General features: G+C 38.6%; 1 protein-coding gene across 2 annotated transcripts; it reads right to left on the bottom strand.

Annotated features, from left to right (window-relative positions):
• Positions 1 to 3,837: 3,837 nt before the first annotated feature.
• On the bottom strand, positions 3,838 to 12,923 carry LOC130683525 (AP-2 complex subunit beta-like). Of its 2 annotated transcripts, none has more exons than XM_057501235.1 (4): positions 12,235 to 12,923; positions 6,614 to 6,804; positions 4,476 to 4,601; positions 3,838 to 3,925 (listed from the first exon to the last, which is right to left on the bottom strand). In XM_057501235.1, exons 1-4 carry the CDS (start codon positions 12,295 to 12,297, stop codon positions 3,910 to 3,912), a joined length of 396 nt encoding a protein of 131 aa, XP_057357218.1. In that variant the 5' UTR covers positions 12,298 to 12,923; the 3' UTR covers positions 3,838 to 3,909. The 2 variants fall into 2 exon arrangements, with proteins under 2 accessions (XP_057357218.1, XP_057357219.1); XM_057501236.1 differs by having other exon boundaries at positions 3,838 to 3,922.
• Between the last annotated feature and the right edge of the window lie 63 nt (positions 12,924 to 12,986).

Raw genomic sequence — 12,986 nt, 5'->3', positions numbered from 1 at the left:
CCCATATTATCAAGTCATCACCCTGTGGATTTTTTCCTGGTCACATCTCCTCAGGCAAGGGAAACAAAAAATGAACAAGTGGGATTACATCAAACTAAAAAGCTTCTGTAGGCAAAGGTCACCATCAGCAGAACAAAAAAGCAACCTACAATATGGGAGAATATATTCATAAACTATCTATCCAATAAGGGGTTAACAGCCACAATATATCAACTCATATGAATCAATACCAAAAAAACCCAAATAACCTGATTAAACAATGGGCGGAGGACCTGAACAGACATTTCTCCAAAGAAGAAATAAGGATGGCCAACTGGCACATGAAAATTTGCTCCACATCAACATCCATCAGGGAAATACAAATCAAAACCACACTGCGATATCACATCCCACCACTAACCAATGGCCATGATCCAAAAGACAAGAAATACCAAGTGTTGGCATATTGGCAAGGATGTAGATAAATGAGAACCCTATTATACTGTTGCTGGGAATGTAAATTGGTACGGCCACTATGGAAAGTGGTATGGAGGTTTCTCAAAAAACTAAAAATAGAAATATCATTTGACCCAGTGATTCCACTTCTAAGAATTTATCCAAAGAAAACAAAATCCCTGATTCAAAAAGATATAAGCACTCCTACGTTTATCACTACATTACTTACAATAGCTAAGATAATGAAAGCAACCAAAGTGTCCATCAGTAGATGAGTGGATAAAGACAGGGTGGTACATATATACAATGGAATATTATTCAGTCATAGAAAAGAAGCAGCACTACCATTTGCAACGAACATGGCTCTATGATCAGTGAAATAAGCCAGCCGGAGAAAGACAAATACCATATGATTTCACTTATCTGTGGAGTATAAAAACGAAGTAAAACAGAAGGAACAAAATAGTAGAGTAAATTCATAGACACTGAGAAGGGACTAGTGGTTACCAAGGGGGAGGGTGAAGGGGATAAAGCAGCACAATAATTCACAATCACAATATAAGTTAGTCACGGGGACAGTAGTACAGAATGGAGAATACACTCAATGATTCTCTGACATCTTACTGTGTTGATAGACAATAACCACACAAAAGGGGGTGAGGATTTAATAATATGGGCAACTGTTGAACTAGTGTGTTGTATATCTGAAACCAAGGTAAAATTGTATATCAATGATACTTTAATTAAAAAAAGGGAAGTGGTAGATATACACAATGAAATATTCATTCATAAAAAAAGAAGAAGAAACACTATCATTTGCAACAATATGGATAGAAATAGAGGGTATTATGCTCAGTGAAATAAGCCAGGTGTAAAAACACAATATCAACTTTTATACTCCACTTACTTGTGGAGTATAAAAACAAAGCAAAACAGAAGGAACAAAATAGCAGTGGACACAGACACCAAAAAGGGACTAGTAGTTACCAAGGGGAAGTGGATGGGGTGGATGGGTGGAAGGGAGGGGATTAAGGGGCACAATAATTTGCAATCACAATATAGGCTGGTCACAGGGACGACAGTATAGCATGGAGAATACAGTTAATGATTCTGTAACATCTTACTACATATAATAGTGACTGCACTGGAGGGGAGGGGGTGATGGCTTGATAATATGGGTAAATGTTGAACCACGGCATTGTGGATTTGAAACCAACATAAGATTGTTCATCAAGGATACTTTAATAAAAAAATTGAGAAAAGCTTATCTCTTCCACATTATGACAACATTTCCATTTAGTCACAATATATGGCACCAGTGGCCTCCAGGAATATAAATGCTTTGATAACAATTTTCAGTAACTCCAGGGAGAGAAAAATCTTTTTGACTTTGGATATAATCTTATACAACTATTTACAGGTTTATCAGAGGTCAATAAGACAATGACAGTGTGGGAGTAAAAACCACAAAATGACTCTTACGCTACCAGAGTCTCTCTGAAAACTGTCTACATTAAGTATATCAAGATCCAATAAACAGATCTATATCAGGATCCAATAAACAGACTTTCACATTTCTGAAACAGAGTGACTGAACTGTATTAACTATCTGAAGCGACTGAGCAGAACCAAGAGTGGAAACCAGGATTAACTCCTTGCTGTAACAACTCTTACTAAATGATACATCACTGGTAACTAACAAAACAGCACTGAGTTGAATAAAAACAAGGAAGGACAACTAAGAACTTGGCTTTCATAGAAGCTTGACACAGCATGTGTTTCCTTCTTTTCCCAGGAAGTACCGGACATAAGCACAAATTATTTTAGGATCTTTGAGAAATCATATGGTCCAACTCTGAATTTAAGCAGAACTGCATACAGTCAAGGAGTAAGAACAAACACAGAGCTCTGAATCTACCAATTACAGTGAATAGAGGCCATCATTAATTTCAACAAATTTCTGAATGAGGAAAAACAAGTGGAGAACTGGTGACTGATGAAGCAGGGCAATGCAAATTGTAGCTCATATACCTACTGGAAGGCTGCAACCGAGCTAGAAACCAATCGGCCCTGTAAGACCACAGAGAGCCTCCAGGACTACCAAGATCAACTCCCTGCCCTAAAGCAGAAAACCTGCGAATACAAAGTGCTACCTACATGTGCACAGAAATCCTAGTGAACTTTCTGTTATCTCATTCTTAATATAAATGGGCTGCAATTTACTATATACATGGTAAACACCTCAATTAAAAAGATATATACAGACAAGAAAATGTTACCCATATAATATTCCAGATGATTAAATTCGAACTGCAGAAACAAATAACTGTCATTCATATCCCAGACTCAGAAGCTATTATAACCACAAAAAAAGAACACTATAAAAAATGTAACAATAACAGGAAACAGCAGTAAAGAGTGGTTTTATGGAATGATGGCTGTGCAGAAGCCAAGAAAGCAATTGGCCAGACTGGAAGAAGAGAGAGGACAGAGGAAGGAAGCACAAAGGATCTAGGACAAAATGTTTATACAGACTTGATAAAACACTTGAAAAGCTGGATGAAGACAGAGGTACAATGAAGACGCACAATTCAAGAAAAAAAGGCCATTGTAAAACTCGAGAAAAAGAAGTCTGTGTAAGAAAATAACCATCATGTGTATTGTACTGGCTCTACATATTTACGGTCACAGTATGCATACTGTTTTGTTGGCCTATAGTTGACAGAACAAGAAATAAACGTGTATTATCTCAATTTATAAGGATAATCAAAATAGGAACATAAACTTTATGATATAACTATACTGGAGAATAGGAGGGTACAAGTAGGAATGGCAGGATATATGAACTAAGTTGCTTATCTCATAGCAGAAAGTTAATAGACGATGTCTATAATTGGTAAATCAATAAATAATGCATGAGCATATTAGAGATATAGAAGTAATCAAAATAACAAAAATGAGAAACAGTCAAAATGATTCCCTCTGGCAAGAGAGGGACCAGGGACAGCTGCTGTTTACTAAAAATTCTTTAATATTTTAACCGTGTGCTATATTCCTTTAATAAACTTTAAAAATGTATTTTAAAGAAAGGAGTGAATACTCAGAATCCCCTAATGTGATCAGAGCTACCACCAGACACTTGCCTCCACCTTGATGGCGCACCTTCCAATGGCCCGCACAGCTTGATGAACAAAGTCAGCATCTACGTGGGTGGCATACTCCTTCAGTTCTGCTAGAACCTGGTAAAAATCCAGGAAGTGGATGATTACGAAGGACTTTCAAACAGCAATTTCATAGCCTAATTTTTTCTAAAAGCCAGATCTTAAGATCTAAGTCACTATAAATTTGAGTTTGCTTTAGGTCCCACCTGAGCAATGTTGCCTTGGGATGCCATATGAATCATTATGTCCAACTTCTCTAGTTTAACATAGATAGGGTCATTGTACTTCACAAAGAAGACTTTGATTTCCTGCTTCAAGATTCAGGCCTGCTGTATGAAGAAACCCAACAAGACAAGACAGGTGACACATATATTGCTATATCCTTCTGAATCTATATATATCTAAGCTGTGCCTCTCTGCTCCCTATCCATTCCCTCCAGGGAAAAAAAAACCCACAAACTTCCTCTACACCCCTCTGTCTATTTGGAAGACTTTTTTACTCCTTTTAATGGTCGGGACATATACTGCCGAAAAGAATTGCTGGAAGAATGACACTCTGCCTCCAGACTATGGCCTGCAGCATATTAAGCAGGCAGTAGCTAGAATACCATTAAGAGGCCCTCAGAAAACAAACCCAATTGAGAGCCACACCAAGCATTTATTACAGGAACACTCTGAAATCAATGCCCTGCTGACTCTGGGCAAGTTGCTCTGCCACACATTTTCATTTCTATACATTAAACAGAGCTTAACACTTGCCTCTTTATATACTGATGTTATTAGGTTTAATTCAAAATTACACACACTATTATTATTACCAATTCATCTTTTCCCAATGTTTTCTGGACAATTAGGTTGATATTCCTCAGGGCGACATACCGCAGCATATTGTAGTAGTCAGAGTCCTTAGGTAACAACTCTAGAAATTTCATTAGGACTTTTACTGCTGAAAGCACCACCACTGAGTTGCCATGAGATAGTCGGGGAGTTAGCCGCTCACAGATGCTGAGGGCAGAAAAGGAAAATTAACATCTTGAATTATAATTTCTTTGCTTAATCCAGTCTATACTGTGTCAGAGGTACATGGCCCAAGTATTAAGAAATTAGAGAATCAATTACATAAGTCAAAGCTCCATGCACAGGTAAAACTGGGATCTAATACTGCAAAGCCAGCCAACTACAGGCAGAGCAGGGGCATCAGAAGACTTTAGGAAATCAAATTTAGAATAGTCAAATTGGAAGGAAACTGGCTAGTAACTGAACTCTTGAAGCTCACACCATTTACCTTCCTTTTCAGAGTTCTGTGTCCCCTTATTATGTAAGGGCTCCCCGCCTTACAGCCCATTTCTCCTCAACCTACAGGAAGTCAAATTAAGCATTCTGAGTATTATTTTATAGTGAGAGATACCAACCAAGTGTGGCTGAAGGTTTCATTGTAAGATGCAGGAAGAAGTAGGTTGACAGAGAAAACTACCCAACCGCTTGCCTTCAAGATAATAGAATCTTTGAGAGAGTTTTTGTTTTTTTAACAGAAGTACTGCAATGTTCTCTCAACCTTTTCTCCTGCTCTAGTTCCTGCCACCTACACTTGAATGTCTCATGAAATCTTGAATATTTAATTATCTTTGAGGGTTCTTCAGAAACTGACCTAACTTTGATAGCTCTTGGGTAACATGAGCAGCTAGCTGACTATATTCAGTTAAGGATACAAGATGAATAAGCTGTGTTTCTTTCCCTTCCTCCTAGATCTCCTTGGCTAACTCCTTGAACCTCCTTCAGGTCTTTATACAAATGCCACCTTCTCAGGGAGGCCTTCCCTGACTTCCCTTCTATATAAAATACAATTCCTCACCCCCAAATGGCCAGAATTGCTTACTAGATCTTTTCCTACTTTATCTTCCTTGTTAGCACTTATCATCATCTGACACATTATATATTATTTTATATATACATACTATATACACTTCTGCCCCATCCCTCAGAATACGTGTTCCAGGAGGGTTATGATTTTTTACTATCCACTACTCTATCCTCAGGGCCTAGAAGAGCATGGGCTCAACAGATATTTCCTGATAAGTGTGAGATGCCAATGAACAACAGAAATAAAATTCATTGTAAAGTTCTTTCCAGAAGATACTTGTGTTTTCAATGATGGAAAGGATCTATGAGGGTAAACTTTAGTGAAGTCCAGAGGGAACAATTTCCCAGACAAGTGAAGAACACTTATGTTATAGTAGCTTGAGCTTCAGCCAGGCAAGGAAGGTTCTTACCTACCACAATTAAAATATGTCAGCTTTAGTACAGAGCCAATATTTCTTCAGAAGTACTTTGCATTGTACAATGCCTACATATACAATATGCTAATAAAAATTAGTGAAGATTCCAACTGTAAACTAAACTGTATGGACGTGTATATGAAATTTAGGAGTTTATTTCTGACACTGAGACAAAATTTTAAACACTAAGGTGGCAAAGGGCTGAGAACAATCCAGGTATGCCTTCCAAAATAGTCTCTAAATTCAGAGTGGTATGATTTATCTATCTAATGGAATAAAGTAAACATAGAACTTTTTTGTGTGTGGTGCAAACACCCTTTCCCTAGTACTGAATGACAGGTATAGCTCAGATCAATAAATTGTATCAAGCCACTTACTATGTACCTAACAGAATGAAAGTTTGTCACTACAATGAGACACTCAGAAACTGCTGTTTGCCAAATAGCCAGGAACCGCTGTGTGGAGATGTGAGACCACAATGAGGCAGGTTTTGGTGGAAGGTAACTGCACCGCTCACATAAGAAATGGAAAACACCAACTCAGAAGAACAGCTATATTTTCATGGTTTACTCTACTACCTAAAATGATCCTAAATTGAGTGAGAAAATACCATGAGACAGCAGTATCTATCCCATAAGCCACTAATCTTCCTCAACATAACAGACCCTTATTCTCAAACAGACACTGGAACTTGTTCAATCAGACAGGACTCCCAGATACCATGGAGGCAAAGAGACTGACCTCTGAGCCTCCCGGTCATCTTTAGGGTTGTAATTAGACAGGCAGTCCAGGATGAAAACCTGGCCCCATTCGGTGCACTCATTCAGGGCTGTCAGCAGCTTATTAATGTTCTGTGGGTTCAGATCAAGTAAGGTGCTATTTGGGTGAGATTCGCTGATGTCAGGTAATGCTGCTACAGTATTAGCCACCACCTGGGAAAGAAGTAGATAAGACTTTGATTTACCAAAAACAGTACAACTACAGATAAATACTTAACCTTCAATGCATCACTTCATACATAAACTCATCACCATTCCTGAACATTTTACATAGGCATCAGAAAACAGATAAACTGTTTTCAAAACATAATGAGATGACATATGTATAAGTGCATCTACAAAGCCTCATGCAAATTTAAGGTGATAATAACAGCATAATTCATCAAGGGTTAAGTTGCAGCTTTTTACATTAACACCTCTGAAAATGGGATGCATTTTGTAATCAAAAGCATGTCAGTTTAACAGGAAGTATTTTTCTTTCCAGCTACCGCAGAAAATAACAATGCACCTTATAATCATTGGCATCTTAGAATCAATGAATTATAGCTCAACTGCATCCTTCTTTCAGGAAGTATGATAAATGAAAAATTGCTACCAAATTTAAGAAAGTGCACTTGTGTCCTGACTTACAGATCCACAAATCCACATTAGCTGCAAAATAAACAAACAAAATGAAATAAGCACTTGTTATCAAAATTATAGATTATTTTCAATATAACAAATCTACAACCAATGAATGTTTAACTTAAAAATGCAAAAACACCTAAACATAAAACAACAGAAAAACTACACTATGGTCCTAAACAAGTCCATTTAAAACCACATTTGCAGTGAGGCTCCCAGTTGTTACTGTTACTGAAAATACTAGATAAGGCTGAATATAAATATTCTTAAATATAAGTGAGACATGATGGGAGACAGCAGCTTTAGTAAATACGTGTATTAAAAACATTCTACAAAATGTCAGCTCATTGTTAGTTCTTGCTAAAGTCCCTTGTAAAGGCTTGAGAAACTAATAGTGGTGTGATTATCCTTTTGCTGGAGAGAGAAGAAACATATTGGCCACAATTTAGCTACTGATTTTAACACCCATATAATCTCGGTAGTCTACAGATTACTCCAGCATAAGATTTTACCTAGAAGATAAATGTGTAGAGAATATAATTTTTAAATCAAATACATTTATGACAATATCCATTATTATATAAAGGATAATGCCACAAATGGTATCATCTTTAGCTATAATTTGATGATCAGAACAAAAATTTCAAGGCGAAAAGTCAAAGGCTCATGTGGCAAATATGGCTATGGATATAATATTTTTGTTCTTAAGACAAATTGGGAAGAAATAACTAGTCCACCTACCACATGGCAGCATATAGGAAGTTGTTTTTTGACTTAACTTTTATTTGCTGACTCCCCCATCAAGATGGCATTTAGTGAAAACTAAAAGGCATAAAGAGTGAAAGAATAATCCCCTCCATCATCTCAGTGCTTTACACGCAGGGAAAAGGTTATTTCCCATGCATGACACACTTGATAGATCCAATTACAGTATAAAGGATCAAAATGTCATAGAGGAAGACCAAATACTGTTTTCATCTTTTGCTGCCACCATATGCCCAGTGTTGGTAACCAGCTGTCCAAAATAAAGCATCCTACCACATTTACCACTGCAGTCAGCCAAATCCTTTAATGTTTTTTTTTTTAGTTAAATATAAAGCCTTTTAATAGAAACACAGAAGAAAAAGTGAGAATTGGGGGAATTAAAAAAGGCAGTGGTGAGGAAAAAGAACAGAAGGATGCTGAACAGAATGAAGCATTAGAATCCCTCTGCTATTATCACAAGCAATTGGAAATTAAACCAAGTATCTCATGCAGCTAATGAAGTATATGTTCTGGTGGTAAAACAGGCAATTTCTGCTTATTATCATATTAAAACAAGAAAGGGAATAGAGAAATGTAAGTCTAATTAAAAGACCCAGAGAAATTAGATTACAAGATTATGTTTAGAAAAGCCTGCACTGAGAAAAAGAAATCACTGCCAAATGGTCACTGAGCCAACAACAATCAACCAGAAGAGATGTATCCCCCAATTACAAAACTCTACCTTTTCCCTTTCACCTCCACATCTTCACATTCAGGCTGTTATATTTTCAGAAATGTACTGAAGCAGGCTCATTAGAGACCGCTTAGAGTTCTGGTCAGTGAGCCATGTTTCTCTCACTCTTTACTTGAAACTCAATATAAGCCAGTTACACTGAATCTCAAGAAGACAAAGAAAAAGACTGACTTCAAGACAGCAACTGGGTGGCTAGCTAGGGTATATGGGATGACTCCAACTGTCAATGTTTATACCGTTTCTTTGGAATTTTGTACTATATACATAGTACCTATACTGCAGATTTTTTAAAATTTAAAATAAACTTTAAAAGTAAGATTGAAACTTAAGATTTACTGCCTCTTCTCAGAAAATAAATCAGTATCACAAAGAACAAATCCAACCCTTGCAGTAACTGCCTTGATACCACATGTTAAACATTCTCTTTTACTTGAACCATCACTCTGAATTTGAACTAAAACTAACACACATCAGTATTTTTCCCCCTAGAAGATTGCCATTTTTTAGGAAATACTAAAAGAACATGAAGATAACAATGAAAAACTAGACTTCCCAAGAAAAAAGGGTTTCTAAAGCAAGTTTTGCTTTAAAAGTGGATTTTCAAATAGGGTTTCTTAAGGAGTTTCCTCAGTACACTGGGTGATTTATAAAAAGATGGCATCTAAGCTACAAAGGAACACATTCATAGAGTAGAAAAAAATTTTTCTATTTTCTATTTCATCTTGCCAGAATTATTTTCTGGCAATTAACAAAATTACGTTCTGTTCTTTGTGAGACTGCAACTAAACCTTACTCCTCCCCACCACAGTGGACCTAATGTAATATGTATATTTTAGAGGTACAGATATTAAACACATATACATACAAAAACTATGTATATAGATATATATAAAATCACACTCATACTAGATAAAGTCTTTCTCTGCCTTAACTAGACCTCTCTTCAATTTGGTACTATGATTCCTTGGAGCCTGCTGAATGTCCTTTAAGGTAAGCATTTGCATTCTGACCTACTACTTTATAGTATACTTCATAGAATGAGTTGTAGAAAAAGACAGACAATAGCCAAAGTTCATTGAACACTTACTATGCACCCATTAATGCTCACGGCAACTCTGAGGTAGCTGCTATCAAAATCCACTTATTACAGATAAGGAAAACAGGCTTTAAAAATTAATAAATAGGGTTAGAGAAATTCAGTGACTTGCTTAGTCAATATAGCCAGAAACGGACAATGCTTGAATATGATCTCTGGGCCTATGTCTGATTTCACTGTCTAACTAGTACTCTAGAGGCCACGTCCAGCATTTATAGAAGTTCCAAGAGCTGTGACCTTCAACTGAGGGAAAGGGAAAGAAAAATCAGAGCTGGGGGAGGATAATATTAGGAAAACACTATTCCAGGCAAAGGTGACACGCAGATTTATATGAGGAGGAAAATGTATTCTTCTAGTTTAAATATTTCAGAGATAATCATATCCTGGCAGTACTTAAAAGAAGCAAGATTAATTATCCAGTTATAAAATCTGATTTATAAGCCACCACTACCTTACATGCAGAACATAAATTCGACCCCCCTTTTTTTCTTAAAGGAGCAAGCTGAAGCAGTGGGTATGGTTAGAATAAAAATGATCCTGTAAAAAAGAACTCCAGAAAAAGTCCAGATATGTAATGGGAGAGGAGTATCAGAGACAGAAGCTCCTTTATGAGAAATCTCACACACTTGCGTGTTCCTTTGAATGGTTTTCATCCTGCACTCCTTCCACTTATTTTCACAGCTTCAGTACCCAAGAAAGATAGCACTTTCCAATACAGCGCCTTCCTCCTATACCAGTTGGGTGGTTGGGATCTGATTCCAGACACGTGGACCTATGAGAAGCCGCTGACGTGTAGCCTCAGCCTAGACCCTCGCAGTTATCCACAGCCTTCCTCAGTCCCTTGCATCCAAGGAGATGCCTCTGAAAAGGAATCCTGGCCTCCACTCAGTTCTTTCCCAGCTCCCAAGGGAGACGCAGGGGAACCTGTCGCTCCAGACTTTGAGATCAGCAGCCGGGCTAGTCCCATTTAAGTTGCTGACGAGCGCCAGATGTTGTGTGCCATTGACGGCTTCCTTCTAGAAGGACAGTGAAAGAAAAGGCAGGTTGGATGCCGATACTCACCTCCAAATCTATCCCAAACGAGCCCCCAAAGATGATGCCGGAGGTTCTTGTTTGTGGAGTTGAAGAATGAACTTAGCAAACACCCAAGGGCAGGAGAGCCAGGGAGAGGCTTTTATTGAGATACAGTGAGAGGACAGAGCTCCTGGCTCAGGTGGGGACAAGAGAGCATAGGTAGCGGTGCGTGGTCTAGGGGTTTTATAGGCAGTTAAGGATTTGGGTGAATGTGAAAAAAAAGGCTTAGGGGTGTGGACTTGTTAAATGGTCCCTGAATATTAAGAATTAAGTTAACACAAGCAACTTCCTGCTCTGGTTTCTGAGATACCAGTGTCTTGGTGTAGGAGCATATCAGACAAGGCTGCCTGCCCAGCCCCCAAGGTGGGCTGAGGTATTGTTTGCTAAAGAGTAAGTTAAGAATTTCCAACTTCTTAACTCCCTGGGTATTAAAGTGCAATCTTATCTTTAAGGTGGACTCCTCCCTGCCTTGCTTTTTCCGGGAGCCCCTCACCCTACTCTGAGTACACCCACGGTTCCTGTCTCATTACCCCCTCTACAGATGGAGACCCTAGCTGCTGCTAGGGAAAGGGGGTGACAACTGCTCTGGCTGCTTCATACTGAGAGGGGGCGCAGTAAGGGGTACAGTTAGGGCTCCCATCACTGGTCAGTTGAGAGGGCCTCGGAAGATGGGCACTTTTATTCTGGTTCCATTTCTATTACTATTTGCAGTTTTATGGCTTCTAGGCAAAATAGAACAAATCGTGTTATGACGTTAAGTTGCAATATCTGGAGTTGGATTTTCCATTCTGGAAGAACAAACTTGACAATGAGATTAAAGAATGCATGGCTAAATATAGTAAGATTCCAATTGAAATGATAGGAAAAAATAAACATTTGGAGGATCATAGCTAGATATTTTGGGGAAACTAGAATTCTGGATCTCGTCTATGTCCCAATGACTAGTATTAGGATTTAGTATAGATAAGGCAGCATTATTGAAACAATACTTTTCTCTAAAATCACCTTCATTTTTATTAGAAGTAACCAGATAAAGAAAATAATTAACACTTGGCTTGGTTATTTACATATGTGCAGCAAGAAGAGCAATTGATTACATAGGCTCTTTTAAATGTGCTTTGCTGGAACTTATTGGACTTTTATAGGCCTCTCGAGGCCAGAAAGCCAAGACAAACTTGCCATCAGGTTTTGCCAGCAGTACCTATAGATTTGGGTGAATTCCCCTCTTCTCGAGGTCCCCAAGACATTTTGAGGTTTCCACACCTGCCAGGAAGTGACCTCCTTTACTCACCTGGTAAGGCTGCTGGGAACCCTGTAAGCAACGTACCAGGCCAATTCTTCCAAGGGGCTTCATTGGCTCTATAAAGTCAATCTCAAGTTTCTTAAAGCTGTTTATATCTGAGTTTATGCACGTTGAGTCTCTCAGTCAAAGCCTTGGTAATATAATCAGTGTTTTTATGATTGGTCCTGTTACAAGGAAAGCAGATTCTTACTGAGCTTCTGCAAATGAACATACTGCCATAAAACAAAAATACTCACTGAAAGTTTTTAAATTCCGGAGGGGTCAGGTAGAAAGATAAATGTTTCAATTCTGCTTATAAAGGTATTGTCATTTACTGAACTGTTGTAAGCAGTTAAGCCCCCAGCTTGAATGAAGATTAACCGTCTGAGGAACAGCAAGAACCTTTTCCATTCTAATCATCTTTATAATTGGCGGCAATTAAGCCAAGGCTTCTATCCCACTAAGTTGCTTCAAATCCTTCTGGGAAGGCGGCCGAATATAAAGTAACCACAACTGCGCGGCGCACAGAGGAAGGCTTCCCTCTCCGTGTTCCCTTGCATTCCTCCGCTCCTAAGTCCATCGCGCGCAGGAACACAGGCCGCAGCAGCAGGCCCGAGCGGGGGCTCCAGGAGCCACACTCGGGCGCCGCGCGCCCAAACACCCCGTCAAAAAGACCTCTGCCGGGAGAGATTCAGAGGCGGGGCTTTCCGCAGCGGTTGCGAGGCAAAACCAGCCCAAGCGAGGAAATAACGCCTCGCCAG

Source organism: Manis pentadactyla, chromosome 4 (assembly GCF_030020395.1).
Source record: "Manis pentadactyla isolate mManPen7 chromosome 4, mManPen7.hap1, whole genome shotgun sequence".
Lineage (NCBI taxonomy): Eukaryota > Metazoa > Chordata > Mammalia > Pholidota > Manidae > Manis > Manis pentadactyla.
The sequence above is the reverse complement of the archived record's forward strand: the minus strand, read 5'-3'. Positions and strand labels throughout refer to the sequence as shown.

Bases quoted from the DNA above. Each gene is read 5' to 3' on its own strand.
- LOC130683525 (XM_057501235.1), bottom strand. From the start codon at position 12,297: ATGAAGCCCCTTGGAAGAATTGGCCTGGTACGTTGCTTACAGGGTTCC. The intron at 6,805-12,234 runs GTGAGTAAAGGA...CTTCTTTCCCAG, and splicing joins GTTCCCAGCAGCCTTACCAG to GTGGTGGCTAATACTGTAGC. The intron at 4,602-6,613 runs GTCAGTCTCTTT...TTCTGCCCTCAG, and splicing joins GATGACCGGGAGGCTCAGAG to CATCTGTGAGCGGCTAACTC.